General features: G+C 52.8%; 1 protein-coding gene and 1 pseudogene across 3 annotated transcripts in view; one reads left to right on the top strand and one right to left on the bottom strand.

Annotated features, from left to right (window-relative positions):
• Nucleotides 1–18091, bottom strand: part of RPS6KA1 (ribosomal protein S6 kinase A1) — a 48044-nt gene extending 29953 nt beyond the window's left edge. Inside the window, exons 1-3 of one of the 3 annotated variants that reach the window (XM_039473872.2) lie at nt 17864–18091; nt 10517–10561; nt 642–758 (exon numbers count right to left, since the gene is read on the bottom strand). In XM_039473872.2, coding sequence (XP_039329806.1) covers nt 642–758; nt 10517–10561; nt 17864–17926 — 225 coding nt within the window. In that variant the 5' untranslated portion in view covers nt 17927–18091. The other 2 variants (XM_010345379.3, XM_003934808.4) reach the window with 2 other exon arrangements.
• A 6286-nt stretch (nt 18092–24377) lies between these two features.
• On the top strand, nt 24378–25320 carry LOC101046227 (mitochondrial import receptor subunit TOM22 homolog; annotated as a pseudogene).
• Nucleotides 25321–25658: the final 338 nt, after the last annotated feature.

The following is a 25658-nucleotide window of genomic DNA, read 5'->3' as shown; positions in this document are numbered from 1 at the left end:
TCCCGCCTCAGCCTCCCAAGTAGCTGGGATTACAGGCATGCGCCATCACGCCCAGCTAATTTTACATGTTTAGTAGAGACAGGGTTTCTCCATGTTGGTCAGGCTGGTCTCGAACTCCTGACCTCAGGTGATCTGCCCGCCTCAGCCTCCCAAATTGCTGTGATTACAGGCATGAGCCACCACATCTAGCCTTTTTTTCTTTACTTTTTTAAGACAGAATCTTGTTCTGTCACCAGGCTGGAGTGCAGTGGCGCAATCTCAGCTCACTGCAACCTCCACCTCCTGGGTTCAAGCGATTCCCCTGCCTTAGCCTCCCAAGTAGCTGGGACTACAGATGCCTACCACCACACCCAGCTAATTTTTTGTATTTTAGTAGAGACAGGGTTTCACCATGTTGGCCAGGATGGTCTTGATCTCCTGACCTCGTGATTCACCCACCTCAGCCTCCCAAAGTGCTGGGACTACAGGCATGAGCCACCACGCCTGGCCAATGACCTATATCTTCTCTGAGCCCCAAGCTGACCTTTTTGCTCTCCCTGGGTACCAAGGTGACCTCTGATCCTTTGGGTCCCTAGGTGACCCTTGACCCCCACCTCCAACATGACCAATGTTGCCTTCACAGCCGTGGGCTCATGACTCACTTTGCCAAAGGATCCCTGGCCCAGAACCTTGAGGAGCTCGAAATGGGATGGATCAGCCTTCTCAGAGCCAGCCTTGACGTGGTGCGTGATGGAGATCTCCTTGAGGACGCCCTCATCCTGATGGAAGGATAGAGCTGGTGGGAACAGTGGGCCCCATCTGGGCAGCAGGAGGCATATCCCCCCTGCCCAAGTCCCTTCCCACCAGACCACAGCAGATGGGACCTAAAGGCCCAACAGACGACTTCCCTGAAGGGCTAGCCTCCAGGGACATCAATTTCAAAAGGGCCTCAAAGGTTGGCGAGGTCAAACCAGAAGAGGCACCGCTCCTATTGCTCCTGATGCTCTGGCCTGGTTAGGCCCAAAGGGATGCCCAGGCATGGCCAGGCTAAGCCAACCCGACTCTGGCTGAGACCCGGAGACCTGTCCCAGGTCTGCCCATGGGGCTTCCCTCCCGCTGCTGTTTTAGTTTTGCCACAATAGGAAGTAGGTTTGTTCTCATATGGGGAGGTAGAGCTGGGCCTTCGTTCCTGGTCAGGATGGGATGAGGGATCCCTCTGGTCAGTAGGACGGGGCTGAGGTGCACAAGGACTCAAGAGTCACCCAAACTCCCCCATTGACTTGGTTAGTGCTGGCCTGGAGCAGGTCAGAGTTAAGGCCAGAGACTCCATGGCTCATCTTCCCAAACTTCCCTCCTACAAACCTACTGGAAGCGCCTTGCCAGAGCCTCACCGTTCCAGGACTCTACTCTCCCTCCAATCTGCTGGTATTGCCTTGAAGCCCTCAAGTGCCTCCTAACCTCCCCAGGAAGCAAGTCTGGGCAGGGTCCAGTCACCCCTGGCAGGGCCAGGACAGACCAAAGCCAACTTGCACTAAGCTAGCTTCCCAGGCACCTGCTGCGAGGGACACAGCCAGGCCAGGACCAGACATCCGGGCACACTCACCAAGTCCTGCTGGGAGCCAGAGCCAGGGACAGGGACAGGCAGAGAGGTCTGGCTGATCCTGGGCCGGTGCTTCCTGGGCAGCCAGGGGAGCAGGGCCCAGAGCCGCAGACGGGGCGGCTTGGGATCCTGCTCCATCCGCCCAGCAGGGCCACGGCACCATGGCAGGAGCAGGCAGCGTCCGGGGCTGCCGCGGAGGTGGCCGGGACCAAGGCGGATGTGTAGGGTAAGGGCGGGGGCTGGGCCCGGCCCAGGGCAGCCAATCACTCAGGGTCTGTGGTTTCCCAGCTCCAGGCCTACACCCTCACCCCGTTCCCTTCCTCTCTCCCCGCTCCCCAGTGCCTCAGGGCTGCCCTCTGGCCATTCCCCCATCCTCCCTTTGCAGGGGCCTACAAAGGGAAAGCCCCCTGCCAATGCAGCTGCTGAGCAGACAGATACCCAACTGCAGACAGGTACCCAACAGGCAAAGACAGGTGCCTGATATGTGGAGGCAGACAAAGAGAGACACCCAGCAGGCAGAAGCAGGCACCCAAGAGGTGGAAACAGATAAGAATGGCATCTAATAGTCAGGGGCAGGAGAGAACACATACCCAACAGGCAGGGATGGATAAGGATACCTATCCAACAGGCAGCAGCAGGAGAAATTCATATCCAATAGAAAACAGATGGAGACATGTACCCAACAAGAAGCAGCAGGAAGGGACTCGTATCTAACAGACAGAGGTGGACAGAAGCTCATCCTCAATGTGTGTAGGCTGATAGGGACACAAACCCAACAGGCAGAAACAGAAAGGGACATGTACCCAACAGCCAGAGACAGACGGGGACATGTACCCAACAGGCAAAGACAGAAGGGGACATGTATCCAACAGCACAGAGACAGATGGTGACCTGAACCCAACAGACAGAGACAGAAGGGGACACAAACCCAACAGGCAATGACAGAAGGGGACATAAACCCAACAGGCAGAGACAGAAGGGGACATGAACAACAGGCACCTAACATGTGACATGTGCCCAACAGGTGAAGGCAGGTACTTATCAAGTGGAGACAGAGATTGGAACCCAACAACAGACACGGGTAGGCAGCAAAGAGAAACAGCCAGAGTCAGTGAGGCCCAAGTAGACTGGCAGACACCTAGGGCAGATAGGTCTGACACCTGGCAGACACACAGGCAGGCAGCAGGGCAGGGATCCCCAGGAAGGGGTTAAGCGTGGAACTGTGGGTTCTTGTTGCTGTACTTGGGGTGGGGAAAGAGAGGAAGGGACACAGTCTGCAAACTCAAGAGAGCAGTCTGATATTTCTTGGAGACCCACCTCTGAGGTCGTCCGTTTCCCTAGGATTTTCGTCCTACGCCAGGACCTGAGTGGGTCCAGACAGTGGCTGAGAGGACTATCTCCTGAGTGCAATCTGCTATCTTTAACTCTGATCATATCCTAAAAACCGTTATTCTCATTCCAGGAACAGGAAACTGAGGCCCAGAAGACAGTGACTCACCGAGGCTCAAAGCAAACAGTGGCAGAGCCAGCTTGGACCCCAGCACCTCCCCTGCTTCTGCCCGGCATGGGGTCAGCAGGCGTCAAGTGCCAGGAAAGGGTGGGCAGGTAAGTCACCCAGAGCCACATCCTGCCATCACGTCTGCCCAAACCCCCTCCTCCTTCAGCACTAGGGTCCATCTGGGACCTCCCACTCTAGGTCCTGGCCCCCGGAGACACAATCTTATCTCAGGGGAAGATACCTAACCCTCTCAGAAGAAGGAGTGGGTGGAACAACCCCACAAAAAAACCAGAAAGCAGCAGTCAAATCAGATCCCTGAGTGTAACCTCCTGGCGAGACAGGCAGAAAGCCTGGCTCAGAGAAGGACTGAAAGGGGCCAAGGCCACACAGCAATACCTGCACACCCCACCCTGAGATCTCAGCCCCGCCTCATCTGCCTGCCTCTGACTGAGAACACTCCCTGGGGACCGAGGCAGGAAACCACCCGGAAACCCCAGGGAACAGAGCCGCCCCCAAACCCATTCCTTGCCCAGAGTCACAGTGACAGACACTGCTGGAGACAGGCCACTCTTCTGCTCACCTTTCTGGGACAGGGAACCAAGTCTCTCTCAACCCTGGGGAAATCTGCCGGGGTCTGCATGGTAGGGCTCAAGCCAGTGGCCAGAGGGCCCCGTTACTCCTCTTACTTCTGCTTTTTTTTTCAGCCTTCCTGGCCCAGAAGGCAGGGTCCCTGGCCCCCCTCCTTCTCACTTCCCTCTGCAGGGAGGAGGGACAGAAGATAGGTCAGGCTCCTCTGCAGAGGAGAGGACACTGCAGACCCCAAGCCCATGAGCCCAGGGCAGGCCCAGGGGCATGCTCCTCCCTATGTCCTCTGACTCTAAGGAGGAGAGACGAGAGCAGAGACAGAAGTCACAAGGTGATAAGGCAGTGACACAGTGAGCATCTCAGCACCCGCAAACATCCATGTGGGGGAGGGGGGCCTGAGAGAACGAGGGGCAAAAGTCAGCAAAGGCTACTGTCTGACTGTCCAGCCCAGAGCTTAGATACTACATCCCCCATAGCATCCTTCCCTGGCTAGGTCCGCCCAGAATGGCAGCTGAGAAAGCAGGCACCGATGTACCCGGTCCTGCCCTGCTCAGCTGCCCTGAAGAAGTCTGCCAGTACAAAGCCCCAGGATAGGCAAGGTGGGCAGAAAGCCCAACCAAGAACCTCTCAGAGGTCTGAGAGGAGCAGGAAGCAGCTATGGGGCAGGGGTTGACCAGGCCCAGCCCCTTTCCATGCGGCCTCACTTCATCACTCACACCAGTACAGCACAGGAACTGACATGCACACAAACACATACTCAAGCTGATGATCGGAAACCCTGTCCACAGACAACCCTATGCAGAAATACACGCCCCCACGCCCCCACAGACTTCCCCTTCCCTGTCCTTGCAGAGTCTTTGCGGGTGGATGCTGCTGGGAGATTGTGAAAGACGCCTCCCTCAGGCCAAGCCTCTCATTGCTCTCCAGCTTCCTCTGATGAGTTTGGAGGCTGGGGCAGCCCTCGGAGCCCCAACGTTCACCGTCCCTACCAACCCCTGGTCCCTCAGATGCAAAGAAAGAAGGTAGAGAGGTAGCTACTTTGTGGAAGGAGATTCTCCAGTCACAGGCGGAGATATACCAGAGGCCCGGTGCACACTAGCCTCTGTGGCCAGCAGGGTACCAGAAGGGGCAACAGGAAGGAACTGGTCTCAGAACTGCCTTTGCTGAAGGCTATGTGGGCCATGAGGCCTCTGGTGGCGGGAGGGGGGAGGACAGCCACCAGCCCACATCCCTTGGTCCCTGCCCCATCCCCCCCATAGGAACTTCCTCTTTATTTACTTCCTCCTACAGGGCAGCTAGAAGAGAAGCTCAGAGCCCCCCAGCCAGATCCTTGGTCTCCAGGGTCCTCACCCTGCCAGCTGTATAGCCAAGCCCACCTGCTAATCCTGGCCCTAAAGGACACCAACAGCCCCTTCCCCAGCTGGCAGCATTTGCAGGGCCCTCCCTCAGGTGGGACAGATGTCCTCAATGCATCTCCCAGCATGCCTCCAGGCAGGTGAGGAGGGGTCCACAGCTCCCTGGCAGCCTTGAGGGGGAGCCGGCCTCCCATACTAGGTCAGGACTGACATGGAGAGATGCTAGCAAGTGTGCCTCCTACTGATCGAGCAGTTACTGCACACAGCCTTTGTTTTTGTTTTTGTTTTTTTGAGAGGGAGTTTCACTCTTGTCACCCAGGCTGGAGTAAAGTGGCGCGATCTCAGCTTACTGTAGCCTCTTCATCCCAGGCTCAAGTGATTCTTGTGCCTCAGCCTCCAGAGTAGCTGAGACTACAGGTGCACTCCACAATACCTGGCTAATTTTTCTGTATTTTAACAGAGACAAGGTTTCACCATGTTGCCCAGGGTGGTCTTGAACTCCTGAGCTCAGGTGAACCACCCACCTTGCCTCCCAAAGTGCTGGGATTATAGACATGAGCCACTGTGCCTGGTATTTTTATTTATTTTATTTTATTTTATTTTATTTTTTTTGAGACGGAGTTTCGCTCTTGTTACCCAGGCTGGAGTGCAATGGCCTGATCTCGGCTCACCGCAACCTCCGCCTCCTGGGTTCGGGCAATTCTCCTGCCTCAGCCTCCTGAGTAGCTGGGATTACAGGCACGTGCCACCACGCCCAGCTAATTTTTTTGTATTTTTAGTAGAGACGGAGTTTCACCATGTCGACCAGGATGGTCTCGATCTCTCGACCTTGTGATCCACCCGCCTCGGCCTCCCAAAGTGCTGGGATTACAGGCTTGAGCCACCGCGCCCCGCTAGTTTTATTTTTTTAAGACAGTCACCACCAGGCGCGGTGGCTCACGCCTATAATCCCAGCACTTTGGGAGGCTGAGGCGGGTGGATCACGAGGTCGAGAGATCGAGACCATCCTGGTCAACATGGTGAAACCCCGTCTCTACTAAAACTACAAAAAATTAGCTGGGCACGGTGGTGCTTGCCTGTAATCCCAGCTACTCAGGAGGCTGAGGCAAGAGAATTGCCCGAACCCAGGAGGCGGAGGTTGCAGTGAGCCGAGATTGCGCCATTGCACTCCAGCCTGGGTGGCAAGAGCGAAACTCCGTCTCAAAAAAAAAAAAAAAAAAAAAAAAAGACAGTCTCTGTCACCCAGGCTGGACTGCAGTGGTACAATCATGGTTCACTGCAGCCTCTTGGGCTCAAGTGATCCTCCCACCTCAACCTCTGGAGTAAGCTGGGAGGACAAGTATGTGCCACCGCACCTAGCTAATTTTTTTAAAAAAATTTTGTAGAGGCTGGGTCTCCCGGTATTGCCCAGGCTGGTGCTGAACTCCTGGGCATGGTGGCGTGCGCCTGTAGTCCCAGCTACTCTGGTAGCTAAGGCAGGAGGATCACTTGAGCCTAGGAGGTCAGGGCTACAGTGAGCTGTGGTTGCACTACTGCAGTCCAGCCCAGGCAACAGAGGGAGGCCCTTTCTCAAAACAAAACCAACCCAAAAAACCACAACTATCCTGAGACATCCATAATCAAGGTGTTGTGGGTGCCCAGAGGTGGTGACTATCTGCCAGTGGGTGAGTTAAGGAAAGACCTTCCAGAGAGGGGCAGCCCACCTGGGTCCTGAGGATGAACAGGTGTTGGCCAGGCAGAAAGGAGGAAAAAAGACACTCCATGTAGAAAAAGACCTGTGTGAGCAAAGGGCTTAAGGCCAGGAGGATAGGGTGGGAAGTCAGAAGAACTGGCCACTCACTAGCTGAGTGCTCAGTGCAAATCTCTTTCCCTGTCTGAACCTCAGTTTCCTCCTCTGTAAAATGAACATTAGAACAATATGCTCCACTCTCAGACTGTTTCTAGAAGCAAAATGGCCACAGAGATAAGGGGATGTTTGAAACAGAACTTCTCCCAGGTTTACTTAGTCTTACTGCTGTGGGGTCTCCCCTGGACAGGCTGAAGGGACAGAGCCCAGCCACAGGGCCCCAGGTACTAGGAGGGTGGCTAGGCTTCTCTGGCCAGGCCAAGGGAAGTTCCTTCCAACACCTGAGGCTGCCCGAGGCTCCCTGAAGTCCACAGTCACATCCTGCCTAAGCTCTGGCCAGGGGAGCATGAGGGATCCGGGAGGGATCAGGGTTTCATAAACAGGAAGAGAGGAGGGGAGGGGAGATGCTCGGCTCTCAAAATAGACCTGCAGGCCCTGCAAAGGGGTCCAGCTCCGGAGATAGCTGGGGGAGGGGGCCTGGGATGCCCAGTCCACTCCCAGGAAGGGAGGGAGGGCAAATGGAGCCCTGGTGTGTCTGAGGGTACCAGATGCACCTAGGTGCTGAGGGGATCCAGAGAGTTCTCATCCTGGATGGCTGTCCACACTATTGCTCCTAAAACCCAAATCCCAAATCCTGCTTTCTGCCTGAAACGAATAAAATAAGCAAGCATTAAACAGCAATATTGTGCCACAAGCCCTGTTAGATACTTTAATTTATATACACCACATTCTCTTTTCCAGGTGGCCCTGAGAAGTAGGTGTTATTCTCCTTTAATTTTTCAGGAAAGAACCTGAGTCTCAGCAGGGCAAGTGACTTACCCAAGGTTACAAGGCAAACAAAAAACGCGTGCAGGATTCTGAACTCAGCATCCCCGACTCCCTTCCCTGCCCCTTTTCCACCTGGAAGGCCCAATTCTTTCTCCAGCTGCCCAAATCCTGCCTTTCGAGGCCCAGCCAAATGCCAGCTCTACAGGGATCATGGCCTGTGCCCTAGAGCCTACGCCAACTCTCTTCCTCTGCCATGCACAGCAATGACCAAGTCTCTGGTCCACACTCAGCCCTGAACTCAGATGCCATAAGCTGGGTTTCCTGGGAACATGCGCACGATAGAGAGAAATATGGGCACCTGGACGGTGGTGGTATATGTCTCTGCCCAACACAGGGCGTGGCACAGAGCAGAGTTTCTGTGTGCCCACAGCTTCATAGCACCTACCACATGGCTTTCCTGTCTCGACCCTCTGCCCAAAGATTGGGAGTTCCTGGAGAGTGGGGGATGCTGACTTCATTTTAGGCCCTCTCATGTACAACAGGGTGCACCGAATGTCTGATTAAGGATAACGTGGCTCATTGCCAGCTCATTCTACTGCACAAAGTGATGAGGTCCAGACCACACATTGAGCGCCCCCTGGTGTATTAAGCCCAGAAGTGGGCATTAGGGACACTGGCAGCTGGGGTGACAGACGGATGAGCAGGTGCCCAGGACTGGTACCCCTTGGGATCACAGAAAGCCAATGTTCCTTCTCTGCAGCACTCAGGATTCTCTGGACTGAGAAATGACCCTGAAGCCAAACAAGACTTGACTTTAAGCCAAACAAGACATGACTTTATTGCCCACCAGCTATGTGATGTCCAACCTCAACTTTCTCATCTATAAAATGGGAATAGTAACAATTTACCTCTGAGAATGCAGTGACAACTAAATGGAAGGCCCCTGGCATGACGCCAGGCATAGGTTAAGTTATTTCTCTTCCTTAAGTGGCATTCGAGATTCCCTGTCCCATCCATCTCCAGCCCTGTCTCCCTTCTCATCCCAGGATCTTCTGCTCTACAGCAAGAGTCATAGGCTGGGAAGCAAAAGGTTACCTACCTGGGAAACTCCTGCCATTTCCCAATCAGCCCCTCTAGTTCTTAAGGTGAGAAGCTGTACTCAGCACAGGTCCCTAAATGCTGAAGGTCCTCTGCAACCCCCAGAACCTCAGCCCCAAGATCTGAACACCCTGCTTCTTCACGCGGAACTTACAGCTTCTTCATTTTGTCACTAGGCAACAAGAGGTAGCCACTCTGTGGGAGAAGATTCTCCAGACACGGGCTGAGATAAACCAAAGGGCCCAATCCGCACTATTTACTGGCCTCTGCTGGTCCAAGGTTGCCACAGTAACCCACAGAGAAGTGGGTGGGAGCCCACTTCTCTCACTTGCCCTACCCTTCCCAGCTCAGTCACCTCATCTTAGGAAGCTGAGCCAAGGTAAACATCAGGACTAATCCTGAATCCATGCCAAAGGTCAAGCTTATGGCAGGTCTGGTGCTCAAGCCAACCCAGGCCTGGAAGGTGGAGCCGCTGGCAGAGAGCTGAGCTGAGCAATCCTCAGCATTCACGGTGCTGGTGCTGAAGCTGCTGTGTGCCAGGCAGTTACTACCTCCTCATTCTTCACATTGCTCCTGTGAGACAGGCACTATTTCCCCAACTTACAGCTCAGGAAACTGAGACTCAGAAGAGAGAAGAGCTTCTGGTTAAATGGTGGGAATGGAGCCAGGACTGGAACCCAGATTTGCTCTAACACCAAAGTCCATGCTCTGTCCCTGCCTCGGCAGCTTCCAAAGCCACTCCACAGTCAGCATCTCCTGTGACCCCATAGCCACTCTGTGAAGGGGGTGTGGTCTTTTCCAATATAGAGATGAGAAAGCCAAGGCCCAGAGGGTACAAGGAACCTCCCCAAGGTCACACTGCTGTCACCTAGTCCCCGGTGCTTTTTGCAGCACACAAAGCCAGGAACAGGGGCTAAGCAGCTGCAGGAAGGGGCCCAGGGGAAGTAGCGATAGCAGGAGTGAGGGAATGAGCCTCAGACTGGGAAGTGGAAGCTCTAAGAAATGGCATGAGTGCCACAGGCCAGACAATGGGCCTGGTGCGTCTTGAGAGCCCACCGGCACCCCCTTTCCAGCTCACATGCCCAGATGCTCACTTCCAGGCACCTGGCAAGTACAACTCTACCAATAGGAGCAGCGCAGCTGGCCTGAGCCCCTCCCATTGCTCCTTAGAGCCAGCCCAAATTCTGTGAGTAAATAAACCACAGGGGCATCCTGGCCTGGGTGATAGGGAACCAGAGCCCTGGTCTGGATTCTGCTCCTGACCCTTTCTGGGCCACAGTCGTCTCACCTATAAAATAGGAAGGTTGAAACAAGTGATTTCTTTCTTTTTTTTTTTTTTCTGTCACCCAGGCTGGAGTGCAGTGGTGCGATCTCCGTTCACTGAAACTTCCACCTTCTGCGTTCAAGCGATTCTCCTGGTTCAGCCTCCCAAGTAGCTGGGACTGCAGGTACCTGTCACCACGCCTGGCTAATTTTTTTTTTTTTTGTATTTTTAGTAGAGACTAGAGATGGGGTTTCACTATATTGGCCAGGTTGTTCTCAAACTCCTAACCTCGTGATCTGCCTGCCTCGGCCTCCCAAAGTGCTGAGATTACGAGCATGAGCCACCATGTCCAGCTGGAACAAGTGATTTCTATGCCCAGGGTTGCTACAAGGATTTGGTGGGCCCTGAGAAGGACGGCTGAGCTGGGCAAAGGGGCTAGAGGCTGGGGCCCTCAACTTCCTCCAAGGCCATGCAAACAGGACCCTCCACAGCCCCTCACCAGGGTATTGGCCCTGGTCCTCACCTTGGACAGCTGAAGTTCAGCTTCTTCCCCTGTGGTCTGTCCATTCTGGAAAAGAGAAAGGAGATTGGGGGAACGCCGTCAGAACTCAACACACTTTGGAGAAAGACAGACTCTGTGGGGTACCCCCACACTTAGTTGCTCCCAATAGCCGTGGAGGCCATGGCTGAGGGGCAGGAGTCCTGGGTGGGTCCCCTCCACCTCCACTTTCACAGTGAGGGCATAGGGACCAAGTATTCTGGCAACGGCCCCTCCTGACTCAGGCAGAACATTATCAGGGGCCAGCATTCTGTCCCTCATGCTGTCTGCCTGGCAAACACTTTGTCTTTGAAGACTTAGTTCAAATGTCACCTCCTCCCAGGGAGAAGGAAACGATCATATGTGACTTCCAGCTCTGCCAGATACAAACCTTGTGCAAACTAGTCAACTGTGAGAGGACTCAGTTTCCCCATCTGTAACATAGGGATAGTTATACTGACTTCCCAGAGTTGCTGCAAGGGTAAAAAGAGAGGAAAAACTGTGAGAGGACTCAGTTTCCCCATCTGTAACATAGGGGTAGTTACACTGACTTCCCAGAGTTGCTGCAAGGGTAGAAAGAGACAGAGTCTAGGAAGTGTGCAGCCCAGAGATGGTGGCTACCCTTGTCTTGCCCTACTCTGGGCCCCCTTCCCTAACCTGGACAGGCAGAATGACTGCTGCCTCCGTTACTTCAGCCTTCATTGTACCACTTGTCACACTGCAGGGACCATTTACACACAGGCCTGCCTTTCTGAATGAACAGGGAGTCGCGGGAGGGCAGAGATGAGGGGGTGGTGCTAACAGCTGCTCTCTTCTGAGCCTTTGCCACACCGCAGGCACTGGGCTGAGTACCTCACACCTGTGGCACCACTTAATCCTCACGACAGCCCTGGGAAGTAGGCCCTAGCCCCATGTGGCAGAGGAGGAAACTGAGGCTCTCAGGGGATCCCCACTCACTAGTTATGTGATGATGCCTATGGTCACACAGCTGGTGAGTGGGGATTTGAAATCTGATCCCACATCCAGAGGTGCTCAAAAAATGTCAGCTGATAAACAGCCCAGAGCCCCACTCTGGGCAGTCTCACCTTTTCCAGCTTCCAGACTTCACTCTCAGGTGGTTATTAAATACCCTGGGGTGTATCAAACCCAGCCCCTCTGTTTCCTGTGTGATGTGAGGTGAGTCACCTACCGTATCTGGGCATTTGGAAGCTGAAAGAAATCGCCCCACCCCTCCTGAAACAGGGAGAGTATGGTGAGGCCGACGGGAGGTTCCCAACAGCTAGGAAGGCCCACTCTAGTTCAGGTCTGGACTTTGGAGCCAGGAGCTGGGTCCATGGGGCAGCTGCAGCCCTGCTTGGCAGCAGCAGGCACAGCTGTGCTCTACCCATTACATAATCTCCCTGCCCCTGGAGCAGCTAGCTCCCCATTGCCACTCCCAGAACATCCTGCCCCCCTGAGCCCCTTTAATGCCCCTAATCTTTCCACAGGGGCCAAATGTTCTACAGGCCCCTCCATACACACATCCAAACGCACACTGTCATCTCTCAGCAGCCTGGGGAGAAAGGATGGGTTGGTCAGGGCCCAGGGCCTGGGCTGGGGTAGGGATGCTTTTACAGACTGAGCCCCACTGCACCTAGACTCTTGACATAATTCCCGCAGGTGATCATCACAGCCGACCACCAGCTCCCTGCCCCTCAGCCTTCCCCACTCCAAACCCTCATCGTTCCTAAAATCAAGTGCAACTGCTGCACTCAACTCAGGCAACATTTGCTGAGAATCTTCTATATACCAGGCCCCAAGCCCTTCCATGGCCCCACTGCCTGTAGAATAAAGTCCTAGCTCCTTAGCATAAAATTCAAGGTCATCATCTTCAACTGCTCAGCACAATAACTAGCAATGTAGGTTTTGCTACCTGATCTTGTGGGTTCAAATTCTGGCTTCTACCACCTGCATGATCCCTAGGAGATTAGTTCATTTCTTGGGCCTTCAGTTTCCTCATCTGTGAAATGAGGATCAAAGTAACGTACCTCATTGGTGGTTGCAAGAAGCAAATGAAATAATGCCTATAAATATATACACTTGGCATGTAACTGGCCTAGAAACAATAGCCATTCTTATCATTGGGCCCTATTTTTGAGCTAAACTGAACAACCAGAGACCTTGAGAATAGTCTATTTCGTATCCCCAGCATTTGTATGGGGGTTCCCTCTACCAAGAAAGGTTTTCCTGACTTGTCACTTTGGCAAAGTCCTAGTCTTTTATCAGAACTGAATTCAAATGTCACCCCTGTCCACACAGCCTCAAGTTCCTTCCTCCCTCCTCTCTACCCCCAGGGCACCAAGCACATTGCAGGTTAATTCGGGAAGGAGCCATGGTTTGTCCATCATCAACTCCTTGGCACCCAGCCAGATTCCGGCATGTGGTTTACCCAACGAAAGTTCAACCCAGCAAGCAGAGCAAGGAGGCCAGAGCAGGTTCTATTACTCCTATTTTTCAGATGAGGCTCAGAGAGTTAAGGGACTCACCCAAGGTCCCTCAGTAGGCAGGTGGCAGACATGTGACCATAACCCAAAGTCACATGGCTGCAAGCCTAGTGAGGGAGGAGAGAAGGGGTTGGTGTACCCAGAGGTGTGGGTTTCTGAAGCAGTGACCTGGATGATTTAGGGGACCCCTTGGGCAGTCTGGCTGCCTCCATTCCCTGAATCTCTGGCTTGGGTATCATCTTTATGGAACTCCATACGTGTAAGAGCAGAGAAACAGGCAGCCCTGGGTACAGGCTTTCTGCTCAGAGCCTGGGTCCTGGGTCATCTGCCCCTCTGGCCTGACTGCTGCATAGGATGGTGGAAAGAACACAGCTGTGCAGCCAGAAAGATACAGTCACTAATCCTAGCTCTGCTAGCCACTTATTCTGCCCTTGGGTCTGTCATATCACTTTTTATTTTTTATTTTAATTAAAAAAATTTATTTTTATTTTTATTTATTTATTTTTTTGAGACAGAGTTTGGCTCTTGTTACCTAGGCTGGAGTGCAATGGCATGATCTCGGCTCACTGCAACCTCCGCCTCCTGGGTTCAAGCACTTCTCCTGCCTCAGCCTCCCGAGTAGCTGGGACTACAGGTGTGTGCCACCATGCCCAGCTAATTTTTGTATTTTTAGTAGAGATGGGGTTTCATCTTGTTGACTAGGATGGTCTCGATCTCTTGACCTTGTGATCCACCCGCCTCTGCCTCCCAAAGTGCTGGGATTATAGGCGTGAGCCACCGCACCCGGCCACATTTTTAAAATTTTTTTAAAGATGGGGTTTCACCATGATGGCCAAGCTGGTTTTGAACTCCTGACCTCAGGTGATCCACCCACCTCGGCCTCCCAAAGTGCTAGGATTACAGGCATGAGCCACTACGCCTGGCCACTTTTTATTTTTATTTATTTATTATTATTATTATTATTATTATTATTTTTAAAGACGGGGTTTCACCATGTTGGTCAGGCTGGTCTTGAACTCCCAACCTCAGGTGATCCGCCCGCCTTGGCCTCCAAAGTGCTTGGATTACAGGTGTGAGCCACTACGCCCGGCCTATTTATTTATTTTTTGAGACAGAGTTTCAATCTTTTACCCAGGCTGGAGTGAAGTGGTGCCATCTAGGATCACTGCAACCTCCACCCCTGCTGCCCCCACCCCTACCCTCCACCTTCCCCCAGCCCTGGGTTCAAGCAATTCTCCTGCCTTGGCCTCTCAAGTAGCTGGGATTATAGGCGTGTGCCACCACGCCTGGCTAATTTTGTATTTTTAGTAGAGACGGGGTTTCACCATATTGGCCCAGGTCGTCTCAAACTCCTGACTTCAGGTGATCTACCCTCCTCAGCCCTCCAAAGTGCTAGGATTACAGGCATGAGCCACCGTACCTGGCCTCATATCACTTTTTAAAGTCTCAGTTTCGGCCAGGCACGGTGGCTCACACCTGTAATCCCAGCATTTTGGGAGGCCGAGGTGGGCAAATCATGAGGTCAAGAGATAGAGACCATCCTGGCCAACATGGTGAAAACCCGTCTCTACTAAAAATACAAAAATTAGCTGGGTGTGGTGGCGTGCACCTGTAGTCCCAGCTACTCAGGAGGCTGAGGTAGCAGAATCACTTGAACCCAGGAGATGGAGGTTGCAATGAGCCAAGATCACATCACTGCACTCCAGCCTGGTGACAGAGTGAGACTCTGTCTCAAAAATATAAATAAATAAAGTCTCAGTTTCCTCATCTGTATCATATGGGCAGGTGTGTCTTGCTGACATCTGCACCTTGTTGTTTGAAACAGTACTTATCACATAGGTCCTAAATAAATGACTGAATGGGGACAATGATGCTGACCTTGCGAAGTACTGAATGAAGGACCTCGTCTTAGGAGTCCTTTGGCTATCTTAGGGGATAGAGACCCACTCTCCTCCCTCTTCCTCAGAGAGCACTGCTCATGAGGACAGATGCCCAGAGCCACAGACCACTGCCTCCACTTCCTAGATGTCAGAAATGGGTTCCAACCAGCATCCTTCCTTCCCACCCAAGCAGCTCTGTCTTGGAAAGAGGGGCCCAGGGCAGCATCTGGAGAAGCTGGGCAGCAGATGGAGAAGGACAGCACGTGCCCCACAGGCAGGAAGCAGCCCCAGGAGCTGGGTTCTGAGCCCAGCATTGGCAGCTCTGCTCACTGCTGGAGGCTGGGGGCCAGGTGCCAGGGCCAGCTGGCACTGCCAGCCCTCGGCAAAGACTGGACAAGGGCCCTGCAGGATAAGACGAGTCTGCCAACATCCGGAGCCTCTCTTGGAGCACCTTCCACCTGGGCGTGCGTGGCTCTAATCCGTCCCCATCTCAGAGCCTCTCTCCCACTTGGTGGAAGACAGAGAGAGATCTTGGTTCCAATCCTGGCTCTGACATTAACACATGTGCCTGAGTTCAGTTGTCCCATCTGAAAACGGGGGTAACAATCCCTACCTTGAGAAGCTGTTGTGAGAATTAAAGTGAGGTGACATTCATGAAGCAGAATGGACAGCACAGAGTAAAGCTCTGTATGTGGCAAAACTGGGCCCGGGGACAAGGCCACTACCTTCAACAGGGCCAAGGAAGGCCCAGGCAGAATCCTCACCCGCACTTCCCGTAGATTACTCCACCAAGGCTGCACCCAGGCCAGGCCCTGCCTCCCAGCAGCCCATTTTCAGCAGCATGATGGGAGGGCAGGGCAGTCCAGATGCTAGGTCTCTGAGAAAAGCCCCCCACCAGCCCCTCACCTGCCTCCTTCCTGGCTAGGAGCTGCCAGCAGCAGTGGTGCCTCTACCCACGGTGCAGGTCAGGCGGCTGTATCGCTTACATGTCACCTGGGCTAAAAACAGCGAGGCCCTGTTCTCCAGTGAGAGCAGCCCAACCTGCACCGTGGCCGCTCTGTGGCTCCTGTTACCCAAACAATCACACCCAGTCACCTGGCACCTCCAGGATTGCAGGAGAGGGGACCAGACCACAGTACTCAGCACTCTGCACCCTGTCAGGCCCAGGAAGTGGAGGCTAGAACCTAGCACTTGCCACTGGAGAAGCAGAGGCCCAGACAGGCTGAGGACTGACTGAGGATCACACAGGGTTTCTGGGGCAAAGCTCCTGAGGAAATCACGTCCCCCTGCCCCACCAATCCCAGGAAGTCTGCTGGTCTTCGTCTCTCCCAGAGCTCAGAACTGAGATGAGTTCCCCACTTTAACCTGGCCCCCTGGTGAAGCTGGCCCCTGCTTCAGGATTCCCTAAGGAGAAGCAGGAAGTGGTGCCCTGGACCGAGGATCGAGCTTCTGGGTGTCCACCCTCCCTATCAGCATAAAGTCTCTCCCCAGCCTCTCCCAGTCCTACCCCCCCCCCTTTGGAGGCCTGGTCCCAGGGGCTTGCCTGGGCAAAGGAATCCACCTCTAAGCACCACCCCCAGGCCCTGGCGCCCCAGTCCTAGTAGGGGGGTGGCAGTACAGGGGCTGCAGAGGGCAGTATTCCTCACCTCAGAGGGTGAGTCAGCGAGAGAACCTCTGAGCAGCCTAGCAGTGCCTGTAAAAGCCCCATGGCAGGAATCCCAGAGCAATTTACTCCAAATTGCGCCTTCAGGTTGGTTACCTAATCCTGCCGCGCCCACCCTCTGATAGCCAGTGTCGGCCATCCCTTTAAAGGGGCAGCACACCCTGGGGGCTGGGGACCCTGGGTGCTAACTCTGATCTTAGCCTGTGGCCCTGAGAGACAGGACATGTGGTGGCTGCCCTAGGTAAGAGAAGGCAGAGGAGGGGCTGAGGCAGGAGCTCCAGGTCCAAGCTGGGAGAAAGTCATCTCAGCTCCTGGGCTCAAATGAGGTCTCCATTCCCTCCCTGCATACCCTCCACAGCCACCTGGGAAGGGGAATATCACCTGCTGCCTTCCCAGCAAGAGGTTAAGGAGGAAGTTTTCCACGAGCTAGTTCAGGGCTTGACCTTGACTGTGGGGTCAAAAGGCACAGGAAGAGTTGGCTTTCTGCACACTTAGCGACTGGAGCCACAGAGCCCTCAAGGGAGGACAGGAGCTGCTTCTAGGAGAGAAGGAACCGGGTTGTCTGGGGAGTCTGGGCTGGCACAAGCCAAATTCCCCAAAGGCCCAGCCCTTCCTACCGGAAGGGGCATAAGAAGAAGCAGGCACCAAGGTACCCCACGCCCTGCCAGGAATCATCTTCACCAGGTCTAAGGGCTCTTTCCCACTCTCTTCTCCACAGCCCGAGGTAGGGGACACAGGTGTCCTCTGGCCCTGGCCTCAGGGCAAAGAAAACCAGGAGTTCCAGCCCCAGAAGGGTGGTGCCATCCCACATTCCAAAACCGCCAGGGGTCAAGAGGGGCAATCCTTCTAGGCTCAGCAGCAGTGAAGCCAGAAGCAAGGATCTCTTGAGGGAGGTCCCCGGGAGAAGGTGGGGGGGGGGGGGTCCCACGACCCCTGTCTATGGTAGAAACCCAGACATCTGGCACTGAAAATTTCCAGGTCTGCACTAATGGAGGAAGCTCCGACAGCTCCGGACAGATGCTGGGACGAGTCCTAGGTATGGCGTGAAGTGAGCCAGATCTCAGCGCCCCATAGGATCCCTTCTCCTGGCTATGGCGGGGAGGTACTTGGCGCTTGGCGGAACTGTCCCTGGCACACGCACACCCAGGGCATAGGGGGGTGGAGCCGGACAGTGGGCAAGAGATCGGAGGGCACTCGCGCCCTCGCGGGCGCCCGCCAGGCTGCAGCAGTGCTTCGGGCCGCCCCGCCCCAGTGAGGATCCGGGCTAGCCGGCCGCGGGCGCCCGTCCCCCGCCCCGCTCACTCACCTCCGGGTCCAGCGGCACCAGCTCCATGAGCGGCCAGGGTTCCTTGAGCTGGGCGAGTGGCATCGCGCCGCCGCCGGGCCGCCCGCGCTCCTCCGGCGGCCCCGGCTGCGCCGCCTCCCGGGTCCTGGGGTCCCTGGTTCTGCAACCCGAACCGCCGCGCCCCCCGAGCCCCTCGCGCTCCGGCTGGGCCGTCCGCCGCCGCCGCCGCCGCGGCACTAGCACTTCGGCTCCCTCCGTCACCAGGCGCCGCCGCGCCCATTGGCTACCTGCGCGGGGGCGGAGCCGGAGAAGCCCCGCCCCAGCCCCCGCGGCGCGGCATTCCCGGCCCGGACCCCCGCCCCTAGCGCCGACCCCGCCCCCGCCGAGAGCCCCCGGCCCGCGCTCGGCTCCGCCCGAGAGGCCGGGCTGGCTCCGCCCCCCCAGCGGTGTCCCCCTGCGCGCACCACGCTGGGGCCACCGTTCTCCCCAGCTCAGCTCATTTGGAATCCCAACCCAGATGTTCCTTCTCCTTCCAATGGGAGGGAAGCCCCCTATGCCCGCCTCCAGCACACACACTCTCACTGGGTTCCTGGGCCCGATCGAGGCTGGGGCTTGGAAGGAGCCTGGGACCCGCCCCCCTCAGGCCCTCACCTCACCAAGCCCTGGAAATCCCCTGTCCTCTACTAATTTCTACCTCACACCGAAGCTAACACTGTGCCCCAGGCCCAGACAGGCTCCAGCAGTTCTGTTACACCATCAGAACCCACAGCACCACCACAGAGTGATTGACTGTTTGATCGATTTTATTATATATATATGTTATATGTACATATAAAAAAATATGAATGTTATTATATATACATATATAAATATTACATATATATGTATGTATGTATACAGTGAGAGAGAGAGACACGAAGGTTCGCTGTGTTCCTTTGGCCGGTCTTAAACTCCTGGGCTCAAGCAATCCTCCGGCCTCGGCCTCCCAAAGTGCTGTGATTACAGGCGTAAAGCCACCGTGCCCAGCCAAGAATGATTTCTTAATATGCGTTTTTGCAATCTGTGCTCTGCCCTATCACTTGATGGGGATCCTTTCAGGCCAGGTCTCCCTGGAGTCACCTGCAGCCCCAGCTCTGGACTGGTTTAGGTTTGCGACTCTCTGAGGAGGGATCAGGCTCCCAGGATAAACCAAGGCTTGGTGGGACTGGGAGTGAAAGGCCGGGGAGACTGGTTCCCCAGGAGAGATTTAGCCTCCACCTAAAGAGCCTTAGGGGTCCAGGTATGGTGAGATGTAGTCAGGTGTGAGGAGCAAGCTTGCTGGAGGGACAAGCTTGCTGGTTTCGCAGGCAGGAAGACTGGTCAGTTATTTGCAGAGCTGTTCTAAGGCAGGGCGATGGGAAGGAATGTTTATCAAAAGCTTCCTGTGAGCCATGTGATTTCCTTGAGTGATTATCACCACCTAGTTTATAAATCATGAAACCGGCTCAGAAAGATGAAGTGACTTACCCAAGGTCACATAAGAGGTTGAGAACAGACTAGGGCTTAAAAAATCCAAGTTAAGGATAAGGATTTCTCCTGATCCACATGCTCCCCCTTTTCCATGGCTTTCCCAAAGTCCTTTCCACTCGAAATTCAGTTCAACCTTAGCCGTTGAACTGAATTTCGAGTGGAAAGGACTTTGGAACCCAAGAAATCTGGGTTTGAATTCCAGCTCTGCTACCTCCTTAACATTGGGAAACTCATTTTATGGCTCTAAACCTCAATTTCTCCATCTGTAAAATTGGAATTATAATCTCAATCTTTCAGGTATATAGTGAGGACAAGATTCATTTTAATTCAATAAATTATTTACGGATATATATATGTATATATGTGTATATATATATATACATGTGTATATGTATATATATATACATGTGTATATGTATATATGTATATATATATATACACATGTATATATATACACATATATATATTTATTTAGGTCTCACTCTGTTGCCCAGGCTACAGTGAGATCGTAGCTCACTGCAGCCTTGAATTCTTGGGCTCGAGCAATCCTCCCACCTTCTACAAGTAGCTGGCACTTCAGGTGTGTGCCATCATGCCCAGCTAATTTTTTATATGTTTTGTTTTTTAAAGATGTGGTCTCACTATCTTGCCCAGGCTGGTCTTAAACTCCTGGCCTCAAGTGATCCACCTGCCTCCCAAAATGCTGAAATTATAGGTGTTAACCACCACACCTGGCTTATTTATCGCTATACATTACACACCAGACCCTCTTCCTGAGCATGTATTGTAAGCCAACACTTCTTTTTATTATTATCATTGAGATGGAGGAGTCTCACTCTGTCGCCAGACAGGAGTACAGTGGTGCGATCTTGGCTCACTGTGACCTCTGCCATCTGGCTTCAAGCGATTCACCTGCCTCAGCCTCCTGAGTAGCTGGGATTACAGGTGCGTGCCACCACGCCCAGCTAATTTTTGTATTTTTAGTAGAGACAGGGTTTCACCATGTTGGCCAGGATGGTCTCAGTCTCGTGACCTCACGATCCACCCACCTCTGCCTCCCAAAGTGCTGGGACTACAGGCATGAGCCACCGCTCCTGGCCTTCTCTTTTCTTATCTAAAATAGCTCCACTTGGCCAGGCATGGTGTGTGCCTGTAGTTCCCAGCTTCTTGGGAGGCTGAAGCAGGAGAATCACTTGAACCCAAGAGGAGGAGGTTGCAGTGAGCTAAGATCATGCCACTGTACTCCAGCCAGGGTGACAGAGTGAGACTGTCTCAAAAAAAAACAAAAAAAAAAAACAAAAAAAACAAAACTGCTCCCCATCAGTGCTATAACCTATGTTATCTTTTTATTTTTCATGGCATGCCTCTCTACTAACAATCCTGTTGTATATTTGACCCCATCTTTACAAAAAATTAAAAAATAGCTGGGCATGGTTGCATGACCCTGTAGTCCCAGCTACTCAGGTGGCTGAGGCAGGAGAATTGCTTGAACTCGGGAGGCAGAGACCAAAGCCTGACTTCTGGTCCTTGGAAACTTTCTTTATTGCCACCTAGAGTAACCAACGGATTTAAATCTAAGAAAAGAATAAAAACTAACTGTGGCTGGATGGCTTTCTTTTCTTTTCTTCTTTCTTTTTCTTTTCTTTTTCTTTTTTTTTTCTTTTTCTTTTTTTTTTTTTTTTTGAGACAGAGTCTTGTTTTGTTGCCAGGTGCCAGGCTGGAGTGCAGTAGCATGATCTCGGCTCACTGCAACCTCCACCTCCTGGGTTCAAGCAATTCTTCTGCCTCAGCCTCACAAGTAGCTGGGACTAATGGCACGCTCCACCACGCCCAGCTAATTTTTGTATTTTTTAGTAGAGGCGGGGTTTCACCATGTTGGCCAGGATGGTCGCTCTTTTTTTTTAAAGATGGGGTTTCACCATGATGGCCAGGCTGGTCTTGAATTCCTGACCTCAGGTGATCCACCCACCTTGGCCTCCCAAAGTACTATGATTACAGGCGTGAGCCACCGCACGCAGCGAGGATGGTCTTGATCTCTTGACCTTGTGATCCGCCAGCCTCGGCCTTCCAAAGTGCTGGGATTACAAGCGTGAGCCACTGTGCCCGGCTGGCTGGATGGCTTACTTTAGCTAGTAGCCTGTTTGTTTCTCCCACTAGAACAAAGCTCCATGAGGCAGGACTTGTCTATTTTGTTAACTGCTATTTCTCTGGATACATCTGACATATCGTAGGCCCTCAAAATATACTTGTGAATGGAGCCACACCAACCTGGGCTCTAATCCCGGTCCAGCTACCTCCTAGCTATATGACTGTCAGTATTTCAGTTAACCCATCTGAGCCTCAGTTTGTGCCTTGGAAAACTAGAGGTGGTTATGAGTATTAAGTGAGATCAGGCAATAAAATACCTGTGCCGTGCCTGGCACACGATAGGTGCTCCATAGAAATGGTAGGTGACAATTACAGACTTCCTCCCTTGCCTCCAAATTCTTCCCCCACAAAGAAGGGGGACAGCCAGAGACTGGGGCCTGGAGTTCACTGAGTGGGTTCTGCACTTGTGTGCAGTGAAGACATGAGGCCTCAGCCTGGAGGAACTCCCAGACTGTGATCAGCGGTCAGTAGAGAATGAAGCCAAAGCGGGAGTGGTCAGGCCTGGCCAACATGGTGAAACCCCGTCTCTATTAAAAATACAAAAATTAGCCGGGCGTGGTGGTTTACACCTTTAGTCCCAGCTACTTGGAAGGCTGAGCAGGAGAATTGCTTGAACCCGGGAGGTGGAGATTGCAGTGAGCCAAGATCATGCCACCGCACTCCAGCCTGGGCCACAGAGTGAGACTCCATTGCAAACAAAAAGAAGGAGCAGTCAGAGAGGAAGAGGAGGAACAGAAGCATGTAGGTGGGATGGTCCAGGACTGCGGAGGGTCAAAGAGAGCAAGGCAGAGAATTGGGCAGTGAGCTCCTCCACAGAGCAGTGCCACTGACCTGGAGCCTGGGGATGGGGCCAACTTTGGTTGCTGTCATTAGAGAGGATAGAAGGTGACAGCAGAGGTGACACAGTAGCAGGAAGAGTTGGGGATGGAATTGGAGTTAAAAGGGGCAGAAGAGGGAGCAGCTGGTCACCTACAAATAGTTACTGGGCACCGGTTGCATGCCAGGCACTGTTCTAGGCACTGGGAATACAGCAGAGGAGAAGACAGAGCCTCTGCCCTCTAGGATAGAGGCCCACGAACTGTGGCCCACATGACAAATCTGGCCTACTATGTTTGTATGCTTGCAGGCTAAGAATGGTTTTTAGATTTTTAAATCATTTTAAAAGTCAAAAGAATATTTCATGACATGTGAAAGTTATATGAAATTCAGATTGTAGTATCCATAAATAAAGTTTTATTGGAACACAGCCACGCTCCGTTTACGTATCGTCTATGGCTGCTTTCTCACTACAACAGCAGAGTTGAGTAGTTGCAACAGAGACCATATGGCCTGAAAAGCCTAAAATATTTACTAGCTGGCTCTTTAGAAAAAGAAGTTTATTGACCCCTACTCTAGAAAGTTACATTCTCTGGCTAGACATGGTGCCTCATGCCTGTAATTTCTGCAATTTGGGAGATTGAGGCAGGTAGATTGTTTGAGCCCAGGAGTTCGAGACCAGCCTGGGCAACAGTGAGACCCCATCTCTACAAAAAATCCAAAAATACCTGGTGGCATATGCCTGTAGTCCCAGCTACTCAGGAGGCTGAGGCGAGGGGATAGCTTGAGCTTGGGATGTTGAAGCTGCACTGAGCAATGACTATAGCGCTGTACTCCAGTCTGGGAGACAGAATGAGGCCCTGTCTCAAAAAAAGAAAAAGAAAAAGAAAAGAAAAGAAAAAAGTTACATTTTCTTTGGGGAAGACAATTAAGCAGGTGAGCTTTTTTCCGGGTGTTTCCCAGGACAAGAGCCAGCTGGTTTCAGTGTTTCTTTGTACCCTGCTTCTTGGCCACCTTCCCCTGGAAGAGAACTTCTCTATCCAGTCAGGTTCTAATACAGCAGCAGAACAGGTCAGGTCATGGTAGTCAGTCCCCTGCCTCCTGGCCAAGAGGATCCAGCCTTTTTCTGGAAGGAAAAAAGCCTCACTCATTGATTTGCAAAGTCTATCACCCACCAGATCCCCTTCCCCTCTCCCAGATCCTGGATCCAGGAACAGCTTGTGACCTCAGAGAAACATAATCACCTTTGTTGTCAAGGCCTGCCATCTGTGTACCTGCCACCTGGGGGGTGCCCCCTCTTTAGACACATTCTTCTCACCCACTGCTTCATGAAGCCCTCACAGGGCTAAGGCATGGGTAGGGATTGTTAGTTCCATTTCCAGATGAGGAAACAGACTTTTTCTATTTATTTATTTATTTATTTATTATTATTATTATTATTATTATTTTTTTTTTTTTTTTGAGACGGAGTTTCGCTCTTGTTACCCAGGCTGGAGTGCAATGGCGCGATCTCGGCTCACCGCAACCTCCGCCTCCTGGGTTCAGGCAATTCTCCTGCCTCAGCCTCCCGAGTAGCTGGGATTACAGGCATGTGCCACCATGCCCAGCTAATTTTTTGTATTTTTAGTAGAGACGGGGTTTCACCATGTTGACCAGGATGGTCTCGATCTCTCGACCTCGTGATCCACCCGCCTCGGCCTCCCAAAGTGCTGGGATTACAGGCTTGAGCCACCGCGCCCGGCCATTATTATTATTTTTAAGACGGGGTTTCACCATGTTGGTCAGGCTGGTCTTGAACTCCCGATCTCAGGTGATCTGCTTGCCTTGGCCTCCAAAGTGCTTGGATTACAGGCATGAGCCACCACACCCTCCCTGAGGAAACAGACTTAAAGAGATGAGCTGATGGCCAGGCACGATGGCTCACACCTGTAATCCCAGTACTCTAGGAGGCAACCCAGGAGGATCATGAGGTCAGAAGTTTGAGACCAGCCTGACCAAGAGTGTGAAATCCCATCTCTACGAAAAATAGAAAATATTAGCCGGGTATGGTGGCGCGCCTATAACTCCAGCTACTCAGGAGGCTGAGGCAGGAGAATCACTTAAATCCAGGAGGCGAAGGTTATAGTGAGCTGAGATCCCACCATTGCACTTTAGACTGGGGGAGACAGAGACTCCGGTTCCAAAAAACAAAAACAAAAAAACAGATGGCTGCTACCGTGGCTGCTGCCAGTGCAGGGGAACCCCCGTCCCCAGACGAATTGTTCCCGAAAGGCGACGGGGAGAAGACTGAGGAGGAGCTGGAGGAGGACGACGACGAGGAGCTAGATGAGACCCTGTTGGAGAGACTATGGGGCCTGACAGAGACGTTTCTGGAGAGGGTACGGTCCGCGGCAGGAGCCACTTTTGATCTCTCCCTCTTTGTAGCTCAAAAAAATGTATAGGTTTTCCAGGGCAGCCTTGGGAACAGGGACCACTTCCTTTATGATCCTGGTTCTTCCCGTTGTCTTTGAGACTGAGAAGTTGCAGATGGAGCTCCAGCAGCAACTGCAGCAGCGGCAGATACTTCTAGGGCCTAACACAGGGCTCTCCGGAGGAATGCCAGGGGCTCTACCTTCACTTCCTGGAAAGATCTAGATTGTTATTGCTCTTTGAGCTGTCTCATTGGGAGAAATTTGAAATTCAATAGTGTTTGAACTGCTGATTATTTGGATTTTTTTTTTTTTTTTAAACTTTGGCATCTTGATCTATCTAAACTTGGTGGGGAGAATTGTCCCCACATTGTCTCATGAAAAGACTCAACTTGCAACTGTGCCCTCCACACTATCCTGACTTACTTCTTTCTGTCTTCACTATTATACCAGAGTGCGGCCACGTAGACAGTTATTCCAGCTCTGGCCACCTCATTTATTTCACCAAATTGCTCCTAACTGGAAGATCTCACTTTCCCCTTGTGGAGTAGGAACCGATGCCAGTGGGAAGGATGTGCCCCTGACCATTAATGACTGGTTTTTGTTTTGTTTTGTTTTTTGTTTTTGAGACAGAGTCTCACTCTGTCACCAGGCGCCAGGCTGGAGTGCAGTATCTCGATCTCGGCTCACTGCAACCTCCGCCTCCTGGGTTCAAGCAATTCTCCTGCCTCAGCCTCCCGAGTAGCTGGGAATACAGGCACACACCACCACACCAGCTAATTTTTGCATTTTTTAGTAGAGACAGGGTTTCACCATGTTGGCCTGGATAGTCTCAATCTTTTGACCTCATGATCCGCCTGCCTTGGTCTCCTAAAGTGCTGGGATTACAGGCGTGAGCCACCACACCTGGCCTTTCCTTCTTTTTCTTTTTTTTT

Source organism: Saimiri boliviensis, chromosome 11 (genome assembly GCF_048565385.1).
Source record: "Saimiri boliviensis isolate mSaiBol1 chromosome 11, mSaiBol1.pri, whole genome shotgun sequence".
NCBI classification, from domain to species: Eukaryota; Metazoa; Chordata; class Mammalia; order Primates; family Cebidae; genus Saimiri; species Saimiri boliviensis.
The sequence above is the reverse complement of the archived record's forward strand: the minus strand, read 5'-3'. Positions and strand labels throughout refer to the sequence as shown.